The sequence below is a fragment of the Natrix helvetica genome, assembly GCF_964273705.1.
Source record: "Natrix helvetica genome assembly, chromosome: 3".
NCBI lineage: Eukaryota > Metazoa > Chordata > Lepidosauria > Squamata > Natricidae > Natrix > Natrix helvetica.
In genome coordinates, this window is record NC_138549.1 from 329,043 (window position 1) to 352,966 (window position 23,924).

Genomic DNA, 23,924 nt, shown 5'->3' on the forward strand with positions numbered 1-23,924 from the left:
GGCAGACTTTGTGATGGCCTCCAGTTTTGCACAGTCACTAGAGTGTCGCACCATGAATTATTAAATCGGTGCTTCGTGGTAATACATAATTTCTTATCAATTATTCATGCTAATGTGTGTGTAGTTTACTTAATTGTGTTATTGACGATCAAAAGTAATTTCCTGAAAATCCTCAAGGACAGAAAATTTAATCAGCATAACTACTTTTCAGATGCAATGCTGTTAAGTGTTCTTAATTTGCTCAACAGTTCACTTATTTATGTACCTTTCTGGTGGAAAAATGAGTTTAATCAAACCATTAGAATGAAGAGTTAGTGTATGTAACGGGCAAATTCACCTGAGTGATCGGTAATTATGCTGCAACGGAAGCAAAATTGCTTCTATTTGGCAAAACGTTCTGATGGCGGAACTTTTGGAAAGAAAGAAAGAGGATTAAAAAAACGAGCGTCTCCCGGTGGTGATTAGGAGGATGGCGGAAGGAGGCCGGGTGGGTTCCCTTTCTTCCTGGACCGTTTGCCCAGCTTCGTTGGCAGGGAGGGCTGCTCTTGTTGCTCTTCAGATAAAAACCCTGTGATGGCTGGGGGTGAAGAGGAGTTGGATGCCTGGCTGCAGGCTAATGTGGGGAGGGGAGGGGAGGGCAGCTGTGTTTCCTGCCTCTTCTCTTTTGGGAATGCGAGGGAATCACAGAGATCAACAGGAAGCTCAATCCGGATCAATTGTACAGAGAAGAAATAATCCTTTTGTAGTTTGGGGAAGGGGGGGGAGATAGGTGGGATCGCTGGCCCCATCCTCTGGAAAAAGGCAACACTGCAGGGTTGTTTGTCATCATCCTAAAGAAGACAGCGCAGAACGAAGCTTCTGCCTTTGTGCCAGAGAAATGCTCTATGCATGTGTGGTCGGTCATATTCAGCACTCTTTGGCTCACCAAGCTATTTCAGGAATGCAGGTTGGGAAAAAAACATCTCCATTACTTATAGCGTCTCTGTTCATCTCTGGGTTACAGATCCAGGACTATAATTCTACTTGTTAAAGTTTCTCCCAATAAGACACACTTCCGCTTCCTGTACTCTAAACTGCCATAGGAATCAGAAGGGCGCTGACTCTATTTGTGATGGGTAGCTAAGGTGCAAAGCCACCGTACGTGAACCCATGGGCTCCTGAGCGGCTCCTCCGGACACCACGGGATCTTTGCCAGGGCAGAAGAGGAGCACATCTTCGCATTAATGGGTGACTCCTAAAAAAAGGTGTGTGTGTGTGTGTGTGTTTGTTTGTTTGTTTCTGTTTAAGCACAACTGGTTTCAGAAGACACCTAGAGAGGAATTAGGACGAGGCAGGAATTGGATCTGGAAAATCTGCAGCACCACAACTTCCAATTAATTACAATCATGAATCAAACTTTGGTGGAAAGTGATTGTTCCGGTGGCCGTTCTGCCTCCTGCTCTGCAGACGAGAAGGAAGGGAGGGAGGATGATGTTTGTCTTAAACCTCTCGGGGGGGGGGGATCTGGAGGAAGAACCAGAGGCGTTCATTTGTGTGAAATTTACAGTTTGCCGCAGCAAGAATCAGATTCAAATTGAAAAGGGATTCTTGATATGGGAAGAGAACAGAGCAATCCCTCTTCATCAAAGAGGGGATCTGAGAACGGATTCATTTGCAAAACTCTTTTTGTTATAATCCTACAGACATTTACCTAGAAGGAAACTCCACCGAATTCAGTGAAACTTATTTCTGGAAATACATCTATGGAATTGTACTGCCAATGTCCCAAAATTAGATATCATTTACAGTCTGGCCTAAGGTGTTTGTTTTTCCAAGCTTAAAAAAAATGTCCCTCGACCCATAAAACCTTTCAAACAGATTACACTATAAATGGAAGGGCTGGGTCATCCCCCCAAACGTTCCCTGGCTGGACCCCTCCTAGGCGCCACCGCTGATGCCCTTGTGGAACTTCTAAAGGAAGGTAGGTACTTCTGATTCCCATAATGCCGGCCCAGTAGGCTCCTGCTCTCCTGACAGGGACAGAAATTCAGTATCATCGGTACAATGAGGCTAAGCCTATTAGCAGGTACGTGATTTTGGCTTCCCTTTCTGCACATTACGGATCATTGCCGAAGTGGCGGGGTCAATCGGCACATTCCAGCCTCCTGAACCACACTCATCATGTTCTCATCATCTCAGGTTCTGCCCACTGAGATGCGGCTTTTCTTAAGGAAGAGGCTCACAGGTGCTACGCTACAGGAGGCCTTGGGAGACGTCCTTCTGTCTTCCGCCACAGGGGAGATTCCCTGACCTAAATCTCCTTTCAACTGGGCTAACGGCAGGAGGTGCCGACAGATTTAGTGAGAGCGATAAGGAACCCGAGGGAAGGGGAGCTACCAATCAGAGATGGCCGAAACAAGTGAGCGCCTGCGTCTTGCTAATTTCCAGCAACCGAGTCTTCTCCCAGTTGTAGAACAACCCGAGGAGTTGGGCTTCATTTTGGTTTCGGAGGGCGTGAGGGGTCCCTGTGGGTGGGAGGTGGGCTCTCAGACGCTCTTCTCACTCTCCTTCTGCTCCAGGCTCAAGGGGGGCTTGTTGTCCAAAGCATTCTCGGAGGTCGGCTTCGGCCCAGAGGCCGGGCGGGGGCTGGGGCTGCCGGAGGTCAGGAGGTTGGCCGACTGCAGGACGGCTTCCGAATGCTCCCGTGCCTTCATGCGCAGGGCAGCCACGCTGGCCGTGCGGTTGCTCTGACAGCCATACGTGGGGAGGAAGGAGAGGCCCATGTGGTCAGGGACACAGCAGGAGCACAGAGGGCTACCTGAGGGAGAGAAAAGGGTGAACAGACAAAACCACCAGGAGGCTGCCCGGAGGATCACAAACGAGAGAGCAGAGATCGTCTCTGGACACCAGCCAGAGGAAGCAGCAGAACCCGGTGCAGTTCAGAGGCCACTTTAAGCAGGGAAGCACAGAGGGCGGATCCCAGTCTGGCAGAGATCGTAGCTCCAATGGGGTGGGAAATAGTTGCAAAGCAGGGGCAGAATCCAGGGCTATCAAGGACGTTTTGGACTATTTCCCTCAGACCATGGACTGTCCGGCAGGAGCCATAAGGCTGGATTACAGCTGCCCTTTGAAGGCTCAGAGCTGGGGATTTCCTCCTTTGTCCCCGTGCCCTACGGACAATCAACAGGCAACACCAGGCAGTGGGACATTCCTTCCCTCCAAAACCTTTACCTAAAACAAGGAAGACCTTACTGGCCACGCAACCTGGCTCAGCCCTGGACTTATTTCCTGCACCCTTGATGCCAGGACCTGAAAGCCCCTGCGCTCTTTGGCTACAGATTAAGACAAGGGACGCAAGGGGATAACATGTGCAGAAACAGCTAGGAAATGCTAAAATGGGAGAAACGTTAGTTTAGTTAAAATCAATAACAACAAGTGTTCATAATAAACCACAGCATGCCTTAAGTTCATGAGCCCAAGATCTCTCCGCTGAATTTTATTATGACAGAAGTAAATAGTAAGAAGTACATAACTTAATTTCTCACCATAAGGAGAAACTTCCGAATGGTGAGAGAGCCATCAACCAGTGGAACAGCTGGCCTCCAGAAGTTAATGGGGGCGCCATCACTGGAGGCTTTCAAAAAGAGACTAGAAAATGGCTCGCCTGAACTGGTCGAGGGTCTCCTGCTCAACAGGGGGTTGGACTAGAAGACCTGCAAGTTGTTCTGTGCTCTGATTTGCTGCTTCAGCTCCCCAACTATCCAGCTTCCACGGGAGTAGCAAAAGGCCAGGAAGGGGAGTGACTTGCACGAGATTCCCCCCAGTGCAGAAGGGCACAGGGAGAGGAGAGGAACATACCACATCTAACTCCCAGATCTCTTTTGGAAGCCCTTGGACACGCCAGAGATTCCTCTGCTGGAATCTGCTTTCAGACTCATCAATAATGGCAGCACAAATGTTCCTCTCTCTCGGAATAGGGAAAGAGGTGAATGATGCCTCTGACAGACCTAATGCATGTATTTTACTTTAAAACTGATAACTACATAAATAAACAATTGGAAAAGGGAGGGCTGGCATTTCTATCCCCCGAGGAAGCATTACCACCAGGCACCAACCGCACTAAGATGGCAAATGAATATATAGAGATATATAGGGTACCTATAAAAGCCATTGTCCCCTGACGTAACAGGGGCCGTTCATGGTAGAAGCAGCAGGTGGCAGGCTGCCGCCTCTTCCAGCAATAACTTTTTCATTTTTATGTAGACCTACATGCTGATGATCCCTTAACAGACGTCTGTTCCCATTAGGGTGGAACCCATAAATCTTGCGTGGTGAATTGAAACCCCTTTTGCGGACTGAGGAGGGCGACGTGAGTTTTAAGGAGGCCTCATAGAAACCTTTCCGGGGAGAATCCCCAAGACAAGGAGTCTGCGCTGGGTGGAGCCTCCTCTGGAACAGACTGAATTGCAGAAAAGCTTTCGGTCTCCGGAGAAGAAGAGCGGCTCAGGCTCCCCCACAAGTGCAGCTCCACAAAGACAAGGTCAAGGTGGGCTGTGGCCGATCTCATGTCCACGGGGCCCCTTTGCCTTCAGCCCTGGTCTCCCTTTCAGCACTGACCCAGTTGGCTAACAGAGTCAACCTCCAACCTTGGGAAAGGGATCTCAAGCAAATGACTTTGCCCTGGTCCCTCACTGGAATTACTCCCGGGATAAGATGAAGTAAGTCACACAAAGCGTAGCCTTCGGTTTACATAGGGTGGATCAAAAGACATCTTCTCCTACCAATAAATCCCCTTGTGCAACTTCCAGCCTTGGAAGTGCTAATACTGGAGTCTTTCAACTTTTCCTGTTCCCCAGGTGCCCCTTTAGTCTCTATCAGCCAACTATTCTCTGCTAAGTCAAAGGTTAAGCCATTTGTATGGGAGCTCATGAGGCTGACCACGAAAGCTAGCGGGAGAACTCCACTGCCTTCTCTCCCTCCCTCTCCCTCTCCCTCTCTGCTGAGATGTTTTAGGAACCGTTCAGCCTGGGCGTTCCTGCTGCTGATGAGGGGGAGTGAATGTCCAGTTTTCTGGATACGGCATCAAGGGATGTGCCGGGGGAGAGGGGGGGAGCATAGCTGCCCCCCGTCTTGCTTGGAAGGAAAGCTGCCTTTGGCATAGCCCCGGGATGTCCGGGTCACAACTGTGCAACTGAAGCTCCTGCTTCTGGTCATGGCAGGTATAAAGCGGAGAGGCTTCACCACTTGGTTGTGGCTGCCATCTTGACCCAAAGCTGCTTTTTCCAAAAGAACCTCCGTGGGGTCCTTCCCCCCCTTTGGAAACGTCTTGCTTCTCATCCAAGAAGCAACAGGCCTCCGGGATTCTGCTAGTAGCTACAAATTCCCAAATTTGAAGTGTAAAAGATGTGCAGAGGCCGTTGTGGCACCCGAGCGAGTGTAGGAAGCGAAAGGCCAAGTAGCTGTCCTGGAGGACAACAGGCGCTGGAGCTGAGTTTGGGACTCGGCCTTAATGATTCTCTGGTTCATAATAACCACAGTTCTTGAGCGGCCCTCCGGGTCCAATCCTGGCCGTCTTGTGCTGAGCCACAGCAACCCTGGGGGAGCCTGTTAGCCCCTCTTCAGAGCCCCCCCCAACCGAGCCTTCCTGTGTGCAGAGCAGAAAGTCGCCTCCTCGTCCATCTTCAAAGCAACAGGGAAGGCTCTGGTGGCTCAGCGGTGGGTCTGTGTGGAGCTCCGTCCTTTGCCTTCTGCCCAAACAGAACGGCTTCTACTAGGCAGGGAATTGGCCATTATTTTAATTTCCCATGGTTTATCAGCTGCTTCTTTTCTACGAGCTAGCCCAGCAAACTTTTGTATTAAAGCCCAAACACTCTTGGGACTAAATGCCCTTGTAGTGGCAGATTTTGTGTCTGGTTGCACATTTAATTAAAAAGGACCTGTTAATATCATCACAGAAAGAGGCTTCTGGAGATTCTGCTGCCTGAGCAGCACAAGCCAGATCTACCCAGACAGATGGACTGGATCTTCAGCCGTCAGAGTATTTAGGGTCTGTTGTCAGAATCTTGATTTAAATAACAAATTGGAAGGATGAAAAGAAAGGGAGGCTTAATCTTGGCCAACCCAAAGGAGACTAAGGAAGAAGACCAGGACGATTGCTGAGGCCTAGATGTTCTCCAGATGTCCTCGGAGAGCATCCTCCGGGCACTGAAGCCAAGGGCGAGGTCTTCTCGGGGAGTCTGCCCAGGGTGGCCTTGCTTTCCTCACCTGGCATCCTAAGGTCCAGCTCTTTCCCTCGATAGTGGGCTGCTTTCTGATACCTCTAATCACACCTTTGATTGGCTCCACTTCCATCAGAGGTCGGTTTGCTAAGGTGGGCTTTCTTTTCTTTTCTCATCAATGCATTTTCATTCTTTAACTGGGTTTGTTTAATTCTTTTCCACCCTCATTTTTACTCCTGCTACTTCCCTTGAGCCTCTGAACACACCCAATGCACACTTTCCATGGCTTTGGCAGCCCTTGGTCTGAGCCCAGCCCTCAACCCTGCTCTGTAGGATTAGTAGTAAGGGCTCAGCGTCCTCCCAATGCCCTCTTTTAACTTCCATGGTACATCGGGGAATCCTAAAAAACTGGGAGGGGGCCCTTTCAGTGCAGGAGGACAGGAGAGGAAGAGAAATAGCGACATAAGTAAGTAGACCGGTCATTTTCCCAGTCTTTAAAATCTTCTGCTACTGCAACCATCAACTTGAGCTGCTACATTTTCCTCCCCCCAAATCCAACCCATCTGGGCTACGGCAGCCCCGTGTCGCCTGCCCTCCCCTCCCCTGGGCACAATAACGCCGGGTGCCTCTCTGGTTGGCCTGACAGGTAATATTTCAGCGGCTTTTCAGGCGCTGCCTTTTATTTACATGCATTCGATACTCTCGAGAGTTGTTTTTTGATTAGAAACCATGTTAATTGATCTGTTGCATCGCTTCAGAAAATTGTTAACACAGGACAAAAAAAAAATAAGAAAAGCATTAAGAAAATCAAATCCTACCACATGTTAGGCAAAGCCTAAGCAATATTTGTATTTCACTTTTAAGTCCAGTGGGATACTAAAGTAAGGCGATAAGTACACCTCAATTGTCCTGGTCAGGTGCTGCCACTTTAAGTAAACACACCTGAAGGAACCCCCACACAAAATACACACTATAGTGAGAATAACAGCCTAACTTCGTTTTGTTACTTTTGCCTTATAACCGATGGACAGACGACTATGGACCCACCACGGCCTTAGTCAATTGAGACTCTCACATCACCTTCCTTTTACTCTACAAAGAGAAAATTAGACCACCGGCTTCAGTTGGACCCTCGTCAATGCCGCATTCCTTGCTACGCATAAGGCAACGAAGCCCTCCCTCGGGTTCCTCTGGCCAATGTGCCACAGACACAAACAGCATCCTATTTTATCCCAAATATCCCCACCCTATCCATGAAGTAGAGTGCCAGGAGCGCCTCTAATCTAGAGATGACTTTGCCGTTTCCCACATCCCTCCTCTCCAACTGAGAGATGCCCCTCATAAGCAGGTAGATCTTCTACCAAACTTCTCAGCACACCCAGGAATGCTTGGAACAAAACGTATTTGGAGGCCCAGTCTCTTAACTGGGCCTTTGCTCATCCGTTCCAAGAATCTGCCATCTCCCATATTCTAAATTACAAATACACAATTAGTTTTCCATTAGGTTAGAGCAAATTCTGCAAAATTGATCTGGAGCACCTACTGTTGCTATATTACATCATGCTTGAAAGGCAGAGCTCGGACATAAATACTTAATGTAATAAATACAGTCTGAAACATTTGATCCACTTGACAGTTTAATTGATCTGCGACAGACAGACTGACAGGAAAAATTAAATTAGTCCTGCCTCATTTCTGCCAAAAGCACATTTTGAATCGAGGTACTTGGATTATAGTTTGGTTCACAAAATATCCCATTTATACAGTTACCACTCAAGGAGAACAGGAGCAGCTCAAGCAGGTCAGCTCTGGGTTTCAAGAGGCCCCTTGCGGCCGACCCATTTTTCCTTTCGGAGAGTTTGGGGCAGGGAGGACAAGAGAAGCCTTTTCTGGCTCTCAAAAAGGGGGGGGAAGGGAAGGCTCAGAGGGAGGGGGCTTCAGGCAGCAAGAGGGGCGCGACAGGCCTTAGAGGGGTGAGTTTTTTAAAGGGGTCTATGGAGTGATGAGTTTGGGATCCCAGCCCCCATGTGGTTCAAGAACCAATGGGATTTCTGCGTTTCTGACTTAAAGCCTTTTGGGATAAGGAGAGCTTTGAGTGGCAAAAGTCCTCCTGGGGTTACAGTTTCCACCTGAGGCCTAAAAGGCAGGGAGCAAACTGGTCCCCAGCTGTTTCATGGGGATTGCTGGTTAGCCAAGCGCTGCCCTGTTCCCTCAGAGGGAACCGAGCTGCTTCCGATCAGCGCTCTCTCGTCCTCAGGAGGCAAAGCCGGATTTCTTCGGAGGGAAGCTGAAGGGGCTGGAGGGTCACTCAGCCCACAACTCTGGCAAAAGACAGGCAAGGAGGACATCGGCAAAAGGCACAGTCTTCACCTCAGGCCCTAGTGGATCAGAGCGCCCCCTCCCCCCCCCCCCCGCCGTCATGCTTGGGGAATGTGAAGTTGAATACTTGGCCTGCCCAAAGGCACCAGGGATGGGATCCTATGCCCAAACAATGACAACCATGTCATATAAAGGAGATCCGGTTCCTTCCTTCCACATACCACAGGGTGTCTCTACTAGGCAGTCAAGAGAACCATTCAGTTCCGGTTGCTCCTCCTTGTATTTATCCATCTGACACCAGGCACAGAAGGACTGCCCACTCACTTTATCGCAAACAGACGTCCACTGGACACTTCATTCCAAAATTACCCACTGCCTTTTCTGATATTGGCCAGTTCCATCTCCACACATTCTACCTGGAAATTTCATCTGTTCTGAAAAGTTTCTGTGATGTTTCCTTCTAGTCAAGAGGAAAAACTCCGTTTCCCAAATCTGGCTTCTCGTTCAAAATTGCCTCTTATTCCACCCAAGTGGGATATTTTCTGCAATGCTAAATTAGGCCCAACTAATTTAAAATTAAATTAAAACTGCAGAATAACAGTATATTCCATTTAAACCCTTCCTGAATTTGCAGTTTGGTCCTGAAGCCTTGCCTATATCTACAGTTCCTAGAGTATCATCAATATGGAAACGTGATTTAGTTGTGTCCAAACCTTTTATAATATACATTATTATTACAATTGATAGTATTCATCTTTTAAAACTTTGGAATAAGGAGGTAAAATATTCCATACAAGTAAATAAGGACAATACATTTTTAAAACAGGAAGTATATTATGCTACTAACTCAATTAAAGCTTCCACGTCTACTGAACTTTTCAGAGAATGTCTGAAATGTACCATTTTGTAGAAGGACAATATGGATGAGGCAATACTTAAAACATACGATATTAGTTTGTTCAATTAATATCCCTTTTTGGTTTGACATTCATAAACATGTTTTATGGTATTGCAAAGATGTGAATTACATAGTGAAAATGGAATGCATTATTGAATGAAGAATTAATATCAAGCAAGGGGGATAACAAAGAAGATAATTAGTCAAAAGTAGAAAGGATACTACAGACCTTCAATCTGGGATTACAGAATGAAGAAGCTGCACAGCAGACAACTGGTGAATAACATTTAGTATGTCAAGATTTGTAACATATTCTTTTTAAAAGTGGCTGAATGTTTTGTGCGTGTGGGTTTTTCTTTCTTTGTATTTTGCAACGAAAGAAGTAATAAGGCAAAAACGTTTTTAAAAAAACCAAAAAGAGGGTAACTGCCAAATATAAAAAAATTACCAAGTTAAAGAAATGCAGATCAATATATAGAACTGGAAAGGACATACGTATATAGGACCAAAACGTATTCAACTATTTACTTAATTAAACATGTGCATGCAAATAAAGGTATTCAATGTTTCATTAAGATTTAATTTTGTATTATTAATTTTATATTATAAATTTTATATAGCATGTGTAACTCTGCTGGTTTGAATGGAAATGCTCTGCCTGCACTAAGCCAAGAGCTGCACAGCTGTTCAAGCAGCTGGGCTGAAACATGATGTTCACAACCAAAGCAACCACATGCTGGCTTAGCGTGAAGTAGAAAACCATCTTGTGGCTTACTATTTTTATAATTTGCTTCCATTTGTGGCAGGATTAGATAGCTATGATAACCGACTTTCTTTTGCAAAACAGAAAGATGAGCCATCACGCTTCATAAAATACTGTTTCTTTAAACTGACACCACTTTCCTTTCCACGTCTGTCTGTTGTTTCAGTGGGACTCCTGAAAACAGACCAGGACTCTGAATCAAAGGCTTTAGCAACAGCCCAGCTGGGAAAAATGGATCCATTCAGAACAATGTCTCCATAAGGATCAAGAACATAACGAAGGCCTAAAGATGCTCTGAACGAAGCAGCAAAGAGTGCGAAGGAAAACCATGCCTATGAATTCGTGAAAAAACTTCCCACCCTAAATGTTTTCTTTTTCTTGGCCTTCAAGGGAGCCTTAGCTGGAAGACCATAAAAACTCTGGCCAGAAGAAAATCTCCTGCTTGGTTTTGCCCGCCCAAAATCACCCGGAGCCCCCCAGGATGCCCCTGCCTGCAAAGAGTCGGAGGAGTTGACAAAGTCTATTAATCCGGGGTAATTCACAGCTCAGCCTTTCCTCTTCCTCAGAAGCCCCACAATGGAGCCTCCAGCAGCCCTTCTGCAATCCCAGCAGCTCCCCAGCCCTGAATGGCCCTGATCGATCCCCACGGCTGCTTTGATGTATAATGCAAAAGCTACTTTCCCATCAATGATGGAGGAGGAGGAGGAGGAGGAGGAGGAGGAGGAGGAGGAGGAGGAGGAGGAGGAGGAGGAGGAGGAGGAGGAGGCTCTACCCAGGAAGGAGAAGCCATGCAAAAGAAAGGGAGCAGCCGCCACGAGGTTGGGAGGGAAGGGCTGTGGAAGTCCTGCCCTGAGCCAGGAATTCTGCTTTTCCCTCCAATTCGCTCCAGATGAGGAGCGGGCCATTCTCCGAGAACTGAGAAACCAAAGGTTCCTACTGGCCTCCATTAATCATTTTGCAATTAATGAATTGCCTCTGTCCATTAAGGAAGTGCGCTGGGCACTTGCTTTTAAGCCTGCTCGTTTGTTCTGCTAAGGCCACGTCTCTGCCCAGAGCATAAATAAAACAAGGGGTGTGAGACAAAGTTTCTCAGCCTCAGCGACCTGAAGGCGCGTGGGGTTGAAGCCCGCTCAGCCGGGGAACTCTGGGACTCAAAGTCCACCACACAAAGTCTTCCAGGGGCTGAAGCGGAGGAACATCGGCACAAAGGATTCTCCCTTTGAGCAGCAACAGCCACGGTGCCTGGAAGAGGGTGAACGTGGCTCCGTGGCTTTGGGAGACTAAGCAAACACTTTGGCTCCACACACCCACACTCACCTGCTCTCCGTGCCAGGCTGTTCCTCTCCAGGGAGAGCGACCACGTCATACAAGGGATGGCAAAGAAGGTCAACTGCTAAGAGGAGGAGCTGGGCGGTGTCAGATATGAAAAGGGGGCATTCCTTTGCTTGCTGAGCCCCCCCCCCCCCCAGGACCCTTCCCTCTGCCTCCCATGCTTTGGAATCCACGCAGGGCCCTTCCTTCCACCAGGTGCAGCACCGGCCCCCTTTCTCAGCCTTCCCCTTCCCCTTGTTCCTTTTGCAATCCGATCCCAATCCAGGCTTTCTTTGGGATGGAACCCCTTCCCACTGGGCCCCCACCTCTGCATTTCACTGGCATGCCTTCTGAGGAAAAGGAACACCCACGTTTCACATAAGGGCGGACCTTTGTGTAGTCACACTTTTGCTGGCTTGATTTTGTTGGTCGCCCCACCCCCATTCCTCAGATGCCCCAAAAATGTTGGGCCTGGACCTCCTTGGCTGGCCTCAGAAGCTAAGCAGGACCAGGCCAACCCTCCCTTGGAAGAGAAAACCTGAACTGGCCGTGGTCACAGAGAGAGGAGGAGGAGGGCACCTCGTCTCCTCAGAGCGGAAACCCCCTTCCAATAAAGCACCATGGGGCTACGTAAGTGAAGGATTGCAGCCTTAGAACCCATTTGTTAAATCCTCCGTTTGCATTCTACCCGGAGGGAAGTCCCCATGGGACTCTGCTGAGAGAAGAAGCAGGTGGCTGAAGGATTAAGCAGCCCCCCCCCCTCCTTCCCTGCCACCCTCAGCTGCCTCTGCCCCCCCCCCCCCCACAAGCAGAGCTTTTGAAACCAGGCCCAATCCATTCCTGGACAGGTGTGGACCTGGGGCCTGGCCCTGGCCCAATGGGAAACGGCTACGGAGCTCTTCCCCTGAAGGCCTCCCCTCCGGAGCCTTCCAGGTCGGCCAATCCCTTGGAAGGACAATGCCGGAATTAGGGAAACAGGACAGACTTCAGCAGGATTTGCTCAGTCCAGCTCTTGCGAAATTCTGGGGATGCACAAATCAGCTCTTTTCTAACCTGGAAACTCATCTGGTTGCAGCTTTAGGTTGTGTTTTTAAAAAGGGCTAAGAAATATGGTCATTTTGGCCCTGCCTGGATCCCTGCAATGGACCATCTGTGATAGTCATGGGAATATCCCAGCCTGGCCCTGCTTCTCAGCATTAATCCGCCCCTAGGCTAAAAAGAAGAAGGAAATTCTTGATGTAAATATTAAAATAAATCTTTGGGAAAATGTAACCCTCTCACACATCACTCCCACCACTTCAAGCACCTCTACCCCCATCAATGATAACGTGTGCCATCCAACCTCTGCCTATAAAAGAGACAAGATGCCTTCAGTTCTCACTGAGGGATTTTTTGTTGGAAAGGAAGATAAATGGAGGCCAACTCCTGAATCCATCAACTTCTAAAACTCTTTCTGAATAGTCGACATTTGAACAAGGCTTCTCATCTGCCCCATCTCTCCACCCCCACCCCACATGAGGGTCCAGGGCCCTGAGTGGCCACTAAAGCAGCCCTGGCTAAAAACACCACACATCTTAATCAGCCTCAATACCAGCTACATGCAAATATATCTGCAGCAACAGTTTAATATATCTATATTTACATTTTTAAAATACCAGCTTTGTTCAAGATGCATCAGTCTTAGGAAAGTTTGGCTAAAAGTACAGTCTGAATCCCTCTCTCCATTCTTTCTTTATGACAATGTTGGATAACAACAATCCTACAAAACCAGACCGGCCCGCACCCTGCCCGGCATCAAACATAGTACCGCCATAGTACTATCCTGCCATAGTACCGTGGGCCACTGAAAGGCTGATGCAACCTCTACGCTGCATCACAGTATGGATAGAATGCTGGGACTTACGTGTGTGCATAAAATTATATTTGAAAAAAAGTATACGCTGTTCTACTTTTCTTTTATTTACCCAGAAAAGAAGAGCCGGGGGGGGGGGGGGTGAGCTAGAACCAGCATGAACTCCTAGCACTGCTGGCGTCCATCATTCAGCCGCTCTCTAAATCCCGGCCTTCTCTCTCCTTGTGGGCAGCCATCAACTCTATTGACGGTCGGAGGCGGCCAGCACAGCTAATAGGAGTTACAGACCTGGAACTCGATGCTTGGATCCCCAGAGGGCACCAAAGCGAGACTGGAGGCCAGAGAGAGAATTTCCTGGATGAAGTTCTCTACTCGCATCCTTGAAGTCAATTTGAATCGCATCCTCTGAATCCGGCTGACTCAGGCCAGATGCACCCGAGGCAGCAGGATCAGGCCGACCCCCATAGATTCAGCCACGTCCAATTTGATCCAGCGCTTTGACTCCATTTGCCATTTCAATTCAGGTCTTCAAAGTGAAAGCAGGTCTCCCAATCAAAACACTGATGTCTTGTGGGTGCGTTCTCTAAACACAAGCAACACCCCCCCCCCCACTCTCATGTTGCAGAAAGGGTGCCTAACGGGGAATCAAATCCACAAGTGACTTTAATGCAAACAACAACCCATCTGATCGGACTTTAGCAATGCCTTTAATCTAACCTTTAACTAACCCACCGGTGTTTATCAACAGTAAAACTATGGGTGTCGGTCACATGTTGATGCAGGAAGCCTCCAGACCTAAAGTGAGCTCTTCCCAAGAGCAAAGGCGGCTCTTATCTAGCTATCAGATGTGCAAAGGTTTATAAAAACAAGTAAGGCAAGCCAGGAAAGCCAGAACTCCGGAGCTTCACAAAGAATGAAAATGCAAAGAAGTTAAAGTGGCAACCCGACAACGCCCGTGTGCGTGAAAGAGCAGCGCCGGCTCCGGCCATTCTGACTAGCGGCCTGAAGAGGCCCTGCAAACCTCCGTCAGAGATACAACTTGCATCCTAAGGCATAGAAAAGTGACCGAGAGGGTTGCATCCTGTGGAGACAAAATAAGGGGAAGGGGCATCCCCAGGGCAAACCCCAGGGCTGCACCGGCCATGCTGAAAAGGGGAAGCAGCCGGCGGGAGACGCAGGGAGCCGGGTGGAAGGGAGGGGGCTTCAACTTTCAGCTTTCAGCCCCCTCACCCGGCAGGACAGGCACTTCCATTAAAGTCCATCAAGAATGTTGCTAAGCTGGCATCAATAGGGAGGGGGGGGGGACCCTAAGACTATGATTTTGGGATCCTTCACAAAAATTGTTCTTTCTGCTACTTTTGTCACAAGGAGGCCAATTTATTCCATCGACTGAACAAGAGGAAAAACTCCCCTGATTCAAACAGGCTGGAAGCTCCCTCCGTCCCCACATAGGAAGGCAACTGTTAAGGCTTCACACCCATCTGGGCATTTCCCTGGAGGCTCAGGCCCTCCCTCCGGCCGCAGTCTCTGCTCGACATTGCTGGAGCGGAATAGCTTTTGGAAGCTATTCTTCGGCCACAAAGAACGTTTTCCTTCATTCAACAAACGGCAACATTTTCTTGAAACCTCTGAATGGGAGGAAACATTTTCCTACTAAAAATTATCATTTTTTGTCTCTCTCTCTCTCTCTCTCAGTATATTTTCTTTCACATTCTCTCAATTTTCTTTTCCTTTTCTTACTCTGCTGCTCCGTAGTTCTCTCTTTCTATTTTGCAACTTTCTTTTGTGCTTTCCCTCTCCTATCGACAGGGGGCAAAACAATGAAAGATTGGGAGTCGGTGGGGCCTTCCCCAACTGTCTGACACCAGCCATAAAAACCACCTGAAGCCACTCAAAAAATATCCAGAGGTTACGGGAAACTGAGGACCTTTCGAGGGATCTATTGTACAAGCCTGCTGGGGGGAAAGGCCAGGCTTCAGGTGACTTCCTAGATGGAAGAAGAGCTCCCAGGGGAATTCCCTCAGAGCCCTTGTCAATGATAAGTTGCGGGAACCTCAATTCCCAGAATTCCCCAGCCAGCATGGGCAGAATTCCGGAAGTTGAAGTCCCCACATCTGAAAGTTAGCAGGGTTGAGAAATGTGGGCTTAGAGGAATGATGAAAAAGGTGATTTTTCGAACAGTTTGAAGAGAAGCAAGAAAGAAGCCGGGGAAAGACATCCACCAGAAACAGGGCACGGAGGGCCAAGTTCCTTTGGAGAAAAATTAACCTTTTACTGAATCAAAGCTTCTCCTGAGGCCACAGGTACGCTTGTGTGTCCTGTGATTGGCCAGCCCAGCCTTTGGGCTTCGCTTCTTCCTTCTGCACGTCCAGCTTTGCCCAAAGAGAGGGCAGCAGGTGGGCAAAGGGAGATTAGCTGTGCCGGAGAACCTTCATCATGAAAATCCATTTTTGATAGAGGGGAAGTTTGCCTTTGGACAGGATTTGTCTGGAATGGTATAGAGGGGAAGAGGAGGAGGAGGAGGAGGAGGAGGAGGAGGAGGAGGATAGCCGACCCCCCCCCCCCGAGGCCCTTCTCGGCTCTGTCATTCTGAGGGAGAGCATGAATTCAGAGAGGGGAGTGGCCCCGCCAGCCTTTTCAGCTCAGCACTGATATTGGTCCTTTCTCAGCACATCTTAACCAACAGCCTAAGAATTCTAACCCCGGTGGGGCAGGTGAATTGTCCCCCCAAGGCTTGATAGGATTTCTCCTTTTCAGCCCAGGGTTTAACTGGTTGCATCTCAAACCAGCCTCCGTTTCCAAGAACCCATTTCTCTGTAGGCACTTAGCCAAATATAGTAACAGCATGAATGTTGACTCAGAAGGAATAGTTCTATCGATTTTAATTGTATCTCCTCCCAAGTAAGATTGCATCTTAAAAAATTAATAAAATTTAATTTCATTTAGAGTTGGGTCCCAAACATACAATAATAAAATTGAACATTTAACCGTGAAGTCAGAGCCTGATGTTCAGAAACACCAGCTCTGCCAAGAAAGCCCAGCCAGCTCCATGCCACTCCGGGAGCGAAACTCCAGCTCAGCCAAAGGGTCAGGTGCTTCTTATTGCCGGAGGGGACGGTGCCCCACTGCGCATAGAGCCTCTTACCTTTGAGAGATGCTACTTGGGACAAGGCTTGGGCATAGGTGGCAGTGTTGAGGAGGGTCCCCGGCAGACAGGAAGGGAAGAAGGATCCAGAAGGACCAACCGCTCTGCTGAGACTGCAGTGGGGGAGGGGAGAGGGAAGATGACAAGCAAGCAGTTCAAGAATGGATCAATCCACTGTCCTCTCAGCATTATCCGCCTGCCTTCAGGAACAGCAAGAGCCTGAGAAATGGTTGCCTGCCCCTGGACGGAGGTTGACCATCACATTACTTTGAAGACCTCGTCCACTTGCTAGTGTGGGTTGGAATTTCACTCAAGGTGCCGGTGTTGACCTTTCAATGCTCAATGGCCCAGAACCAGAGCACCTCCATTAGGTGTCCCCTTGGGGCTTTACAGCCAACCATTAAGTTCTTCTCCAGGTCCCATTACTCAAGACAGGCAGGTCCTCTTCTCCAAGAGCTGGACTTTCAGGCAAGCCTCTTTCAAAGCCAAATGGTAACTTACCAATTCCATTAAGCTTTTGGAAGATAATCGGCTAATTCCTCTTCTTTGGGTTGCCTGTTGCTAATAATGTAGTGCTTAATTGTTTGGCCTATTTATATGTTTGCAGGGGGATCTACGAAGAGGCTCTCTTTCTCTCCAGAGTGCAGGATATGGAGTAATGGATTGAATTTGCAGGATGGCAGATTCCCGTGCTGAAGTGTCCCCAAGAGCAGTTTCCCTGTAGTACTGGAGAGCTAGAGCAGGGCTTTAAAACTTGTGGACTTCAACTCCCAGAATTCCCCAGTCAGAACGGGGGCTTATTTTTTCTGTGCAACTCTGAAAGAGGCCATTGTCCCTTTCATTCTGATCTCCTCTCGGTTATTAGCTGTTTTTATGTTAGGGCAACTACATGAGGCCCTGTGGCATCCATGTACTTTATACGCCTTTGGTATCTCCCCATGGGGCATAAAGTATCCAGTCAATTTGTCCCCTTGGTGAGCCAGGTAAAAAGCCCGCCAGGTGTGGCAAAGGCACCAAACACTCCAAGACAGACAAGGAGACAGGCACGGGCACTGAGTAAAAGTTGAGACGGAAGTTGTGAGAAGCACAGATGAGGAGGGGGAGAAGCATCTGACTTAAGAAGGGAGGTTCTTAAGGAAAAAGAAGGACAGTAAGGAAAGAGAAGGCTGTTGTCAGGAGGTGAGCAACAGCAATGACAACAAAATGAAGTTCAACTTTAAAAGACATTCCAGAAGAAGAAGGAGGACTGGTCCTGCCTCCCACTTTCCACCTGTGTAGGAACATGGGAAGGATGAGAAAGTATGTTGAGCCTCATCGATTTCTTCCCTCTGTGCAACCACAAAAGACTTATGCAACACAATTGCAAGTCGTCTTATAGGAAAGCCAGGAGAGAACCCATCCCCGGTGCTTGGAGAAAGGACTCGGAAGCCCACTCCTGAGCACAACTCCCAAATCCCCCACCCCACTCCTCCTTCCATTTCTGTCTAGATCCCTCTTTGCATTAATGCTGCCCTCTTTTACTCTCTTGCCCCATAGAAGCACGGGGGCTCTTTTCAATTTCTTCTATGTTTCCAGGACTAAAAAGCTCAGCAGAGAATAGAGTTCTATCTTCATTAATGTTGCCTACTTAGTATGACCTTGTGCTGGAGCCATCTGAACACCTTCTTCTCTGTTATAGGACACTCCTCCTTTTAAAGCTACCTGACATCAATTCATTCACATTACTTGCCTCCCTTAGATTTAATTCGATGTTTGGGACTCAGGAAGGCTAGAAGGACCTTGGACAGCTCCCAACCTTTCCTGCTCTGCCTAGGAGCCCTCCTCCAGAAGCCTGCAGTTGACCCCATGCCTGAAGCAAAGCTGGCAGCAAAGCTTACCTCTGCTGAATCTCCAGGCTCTCCTTCTTATTCCTAGGTTGGTCAACGGGGGAGGGGGAGCTTAAATTTCTTCCAGGGGGTGTCACTTCTGTCACGGCCTCCTTAGAACCTTCTGGATCTGAAGACCCTCTCTCTGTTTTCCTCCACTTAGCTCTTCTGTTCTGGAACCAGACCTGAATCAGGTGGGAGAGAAGCACCGAGCATCCTTGTGTGAACATTAAAAAACAAACCACACTTGTGGATTTGTCTTCTTTTGACAATCTTCTAAGAAGGCTGAGGTTCTAGGAAAAGCTCGTGCTCATGTGCCCTAATCATCTCCAAAGAATAGGAGAAAAACAAAGAGCATATATGCGTGCATGTGTGTACATGTGTCTATGCAATTATAAGGCCACCACAACTGCAAAATTAATTAAAATGTCTGCAAAAAACAGGCTGAAATGTAGTTTGAATCCCTTGCTACTAAAAGAACCAGTCCCGCAAATCAGAGTGCGATTATTTTAAATGGAGAATTTGGCTTAACTTGGTTGTGCTTTCATTGCGCTTATTACTGGCAATGGAGCTTTCTTAGTTATGGGCCAAGGAAAACCACCATTTAAAAGATGATTACAGTGTGCTGAGTATCATTGTTCTTATTATCACCCCATTTTTATTTAGCCTGCTTTTAATTGCATGTATCAGCAAAGGCTGAATAATGATTTTATCTGCATTCCAAATTTAGGAGTTAAACGCAAAGCCAATTGCAGACACTTCCTTGTGCCTTAATTGAATGAAGGTCACAGCTATAACAACATTTAATTGAGCTATTTTTCATTATCATATTTTAATGACTTTGCAATGACAGTTTTCCGGCTTCTGAAGAAAAGGCCTGATGAAGTCGTTTATTTTCGTATTTAGTTTTTGTTTGACAACATCATCTTCGATTAAGGCAGGGTCTTTCAGCCCATTAATCACATTTGAATGAGCAGAGGGCAGGCGTGTAAACAGAGCTTCTTCTCAGGGTGTCCCAGCATGAAAGCTGACGCCCAGCTCCATTGTCTGCCTGCATAAGACTCGGCAACAAGGCTAAACGCTGTAATTGTCACCGCCCCTATCTCGCCCTTGCACCTTTCAGGGAGAAGTTATGATCTTCCGAATGCTCCGTAATTATCCCATTTATCTCAATTTGCAGCACAGTCTTTAGGCACCAATTGCTAAAATGGTGGGAGGGAAAACTTCAAACCAACGTAGCTCCCATGTACTGGCAAAAGGGAGATTTCAATGTACAAACAATAATAATAATAATAATAATAATAATAATCAGTTTAATTTCCCTGCACATGACCAGTGATTCAGGTTCAAATTTAATAATCATGGTTGCGTAATCTGATTATGGAAGAAATAATTTGTTTACAATCCCCAATTTACTGCAGTGAATTCCATTATCTCTCCTCAGACATTGGGTTTTAAGAGATACTAACATGACCCAGGGGAAGGAGAGGCATGCTATTATATTTCCTACAATTAGATCTTTGCATAATCCTAACCCCAAGCACCTACATAAAAAGAAGACAGAAACAGCAGGCAGGAAAAGCCCCATAAATAACATATGTGCGCATTAAAAAAAAACTTGGCTCTTGCTAAATAAGAGATGTGTGTGTGCGTGCATTTTTGCGCACGCGCCTGCAGATGTGGAGCTATTAGGCACCTGGTTCCCTCTTCCGGGGTCTTTGCACATGGAGATGTCCTCCCTGAGAGAGAAGGCCCAGCCAGATGGGTGACAAGGGGAGGGAGGGAGCACCCTCTTAAGCAAAGCTCTATCTCTTCAACTCCAGGGTTAGAAAGGAGAAGGCTAAATTACATCTTTTGGCCTCCAGAAAAGGCAGAAAGAAAAACAGGTTCTTCTGGGGAAACCTTCCCTGGTATTCAGGCTCTTTGGTGCCTTGATCTCAGAGGTGGGGCAGTTAAAGGGAAGGCTACCCCTGCCTGAGGCAACCCAAATTCTGGAATTTTACACTAAGAAAACTGGGAGGTTTTCCTGCCATGTTCTTGCTGCATATCCATCCCTGGTTTCCCTGAAGGAAAAAAACGATATTAGGCACCCAGAGGCAACGAGGCCCCTGTGGCTCCGTCCCTAGGAAGACTCTGCTCCACCCATTTGAATGAATGAAACCATTCTCCCCGCCCCCGCAATCCCCCCTCATACCTTGCTTGGCCCAGACCCTTGGAAAGACCCCGGGCCCTTCTGCCCACCCAGGTTTTCTGAGAGCGGGACAGCCAGAAACCAAGGGGTCCATTTCCTCACAGGACTTAAAGGGAAGCCTGCACACAACCTCGGCTTCTGCGTGTCGCCCAGGACGTGGCCACCTTTTTCCCGCAAGCGAAGACCCGAAGCGCTCCTAAAGAGCGGGCGTTTCTGCAGCGAGAGGCGCCCGAGAAGGGATTCGTACGAGTCATTCAGAGAAACGGCTTCTTCCCGCATCCAAGGAGAGAAAGCGGCAAGTCCACCGCAGCCAAAGCGCGCCCAATCCAACGAAAAAACAACGCACAATTCCACTAGTCGACAAGCTGCTGCCGGAGACTTTTGGCTAAACGGGGCTCTAATTTAACGCATTTCATTCGTTCTGACACCCAGAAAGGAGGAAAAGCCAGTAAACTTCCGCAGAATTGATAGAGAAACAGCCTCTCTCTGGGTGTGTCTTCTGGGTGTGGAAAAAATATTCGCCCCTTCCCCCAAAAGGATGAAGGGGAGCAGAGGAGCCCGGAGGCGCAAGAAACGGACCGGCTCGGATCGAGCGAAGCCAGAGAGCCTCGCTGGGCGAGAAACGGACCCGGGGCGTCTCCGGAGGAAGAGCCCTTCTTGGTGCCCCCTTCATCCAGATCAGGGCAAGGGGCTTTTACCATGCGGTCCCCTCCCCGGACAGCAGCTCCGCCAGAGCCCGGAGAGCCTCTGCCCCCCTCCCCCCATTCCCCGGGGCCGCCCCCCCCCCGCCCTCTCCCAGGCAGGGAAATGGAGGGGCGCTGATGTAATTTAGTGCCTGAGAGACACGGACAAATTAGTGTAGAACATTATCCCTGGTTAATTATGAATGACCGATTAATCAACCTAATCTAATATTCCACATTATGTTGATGTTATTAAAGTGCATCGTGAAAATGACAGATCGGCTTCATTTCTTTCCTTGGGCCAAATGGGCCGAGGGGGCCCCTCGCGGGCGGAGGCGGCAGGGAAAGGGGGGAAAGGCCGGGGCGCCTCTACCTGCACGCGGGCCTCGGTCAGGTTGATCTTCATGGCCAGCTCTTCCCGGGTGAAGACGTCCGGGTAGTGAGTCTGGGCGAAGACCGCCTCCAGCGCCTCCAGCTGTGGGGAGACAAGCAGCGCGTCGGCGAGGCTCCCGGGCGGCCCCCGACCCACCCCGGCCAACGGCGGCCCCCGCGGAAGGGCGGAGCGGGACGGTACCTGCTGGAGCGTGAAGGTGGTCCGGTTCCGACGCTGCTTCCGACGGAGGAAGCCGTCCTCGAAGTCCGCCGTGGAGGGCCCGCCGAAGGCCGTGGCACCTGAGCCAGGAGAAAAGGCAGCTCAGACGGAGGCTCCCAGGCGCGCAACTGAGCCTGGCCTTTCGCGGTCGAGGTCCCGACAAAGGAGCCGCACCCAGAAAGAGGCGGCGGGGCCGGCCTCTCCATTGGGCGAGGCGCGCTTTTGGGAAGGAGCGACAGGGCTGAAATCGCCCGGGAGGGAAGCCGGAACTCCGCGATTCTTCCCCAGGCGGAATGGCCAAACGGGCTGCGCTCCGGCCCAGGGCGGGTGGCCGATCCTCGGGCCAGGGGAGCCAGGGGGAAGGGCCGCGGGGGGAGGGCCGAGCAGTCACGCTGGGCGGCCCTGGGGCGATGGTTGAAGCCCCACCAACAGAGCCGCGGCGCTTGATGCGGACTGGGGGCGGCCGCCGGCCTCCTTTGCAGATGCTCCAGCGGTGCCTGCGAAGGAGGCCCGGCCCAAAGGGGTCCCGCGGGGAGTCGGGGAAGCCCCACCGGGCGCCCGCTTAGAAGGCCGGGCCCAGCACTGGTCCAGGGAGCACTTGAGCTGCCCACGCTCGCATCTGTCCAGCCGCCAAGTCTAAGCGGACGGAGCGGCTGGGCTTCACCCCGGTGTCCTCTTCTCTCCGCGAGGCTCGCCTACACGGGCAACATAAGTGCCGTTTGCCCCTCCCGCCGACGCCTCTCGGGAGACGGGGCACTTAGAGCCCCAGGCCCCTTCCCGGAGACCCCCGCCAGCCTTTCCCACCGGCCAGGATTTTCGGGATGGTTGGAAACCGGCGGCCCCTTCCTTCCTTCCTTCCTTCCTTCCTGCGCCCGACAGGCTTCAGGGCCGGCAACTTTTCCCCTTGGACCCTCCCCCGTCCTTCTGCCGCCAAGAGAGAGCCGGAGGGCTCGCCTTCCTCCCGCGGGAAGCCTCCCTCCCCTGCCCGGCTCCTTCCCAGCCGGCCCCAGAAGGGCAAATTTATGTCGCCCCCGGGACAGCCGCCCCAACTCCGCCGCCTCCCGATGACAGGCGAAGCGGGAGCATCTGGGCGGCAGGAGGCGGCGGGAGCCTCCGGGCTTGGCCTCTCAGTGCCCGCGCTCCGCTCTCCGGCTGCAGCGGAAGCAGGTGGGCCCCTGGCCGCCAGACACGTGCGAGGCCAGGCCGGAGCGGCAGGCGAGTCCCGTTCGGTCGCGCTTCCCCAACGGCCTCGGGCCCAGAGGCCCCGCTCGCTTCTCCTCGGCGGCCGCACCCAACCCTCCGCTTGAGGCCGGGAGCCTGAGCGTAGCCCCGGCCTGCTCTCTTCCTGGGCCCGGTGGAGGGGGCCTAGCTGCCGCCCAGGAGCGCTTTGCCAGCCCCAGAAAGTTGCGCGCCTATTTACGGTTGGGATCGCGCGCGAACACTTACCCTCCAGCGGCGGCGGACAATGGAAGTAGAACATGCCGAGCGGGGCTGGGAGCTGCAGGCGGCGGCGGCGGTGGCCGAAGTGGCGGGAGCTGCGGAAGAAACGAGGGAGGTTGGCCCGACGGGACGGCGCCGCTCCTTGCGGGCCGGGCTCGCTCGGCAAGGCGACCCTGCCGGCAGCAGAGGGCGAGCCGTTCCCCGCAGCTCCTCGGACCCCGCGCTCCGCTCCCCTCCGCCTCGCCTCTGCCGGGCCCTCGCTCCAGAAACCGTGGCCCGAGAGCCGAAGCAGGGCAAAGGTGGGCGGGAGGGAAGCCTCGGCCTCCCTCGCCCCGACGGCTACTCCAACCTGCCCGGGATGGGTTGAACTGAGCAGTCCGAGGCGCCGCCACTCCGGCTTCAGCCCTCCCAGCCCGAGGCTCTCCCAGAGCTGAGGCCGGGAAGCGCTTCCTTCCCTCGCAGAGCTTCCACCCCCCGCAGCCGCGCCCCGAGCCTCGTGGGCGGACGGGACCTCTCCTGCCGCGGCGTGGCAAAGGGCGCTCGGTCCCGTCGGCGCCGCCAGATGCAGCCGAGGCGGCGACCCGGGGAAAAGGCCCTACTAACCGGCACGGAGAGGCGCGGCGGCAGCTGCCGGCGTCGGGGTAGCCGCGGGCGGGCCTTGGCGGAGC

General features: G+C 50.5%; 1 protein-coding gene across 1 annotated transcript; it reads right to left on the reverse strand.

Moving 5' to 3' along the window:
• Positions 1 to 2,525: 2,525 nt before the first annotated feature.
• DRGX (dorsal root ganglia homeobox) lies at positions 2,526 to 23,890 on the reverse strand (the record flags this gene model as incomplete). Its single annotated transcript, XM_081948629.1, has 7 exons — positions 23,860 to 23,890; positions 23,263 to 23,351; positions 21,799 to 21,896; positions 21,598 to 21,699; positions 18,363 to 18,535; positions 16,486 to 16,598; positions 2,526 to 2,797 (listed from the first exon to the last, which is right to left on the reverse strand). The coding sequence occupies exons 2-7, from the start codon at positions 23,294 to 23,296 to the stop codon at positions 2,526 to 2,528; spliced, it is 792 nt and encodes a 263-aa protein (XP_081804755.1). The 5' UTR covers positions 23,297 to 23,351; positions 23,860 to 23,890.
• Between the last annotated feature and the right edge of the window lie 34 nt (positions 23,891 to 23,924).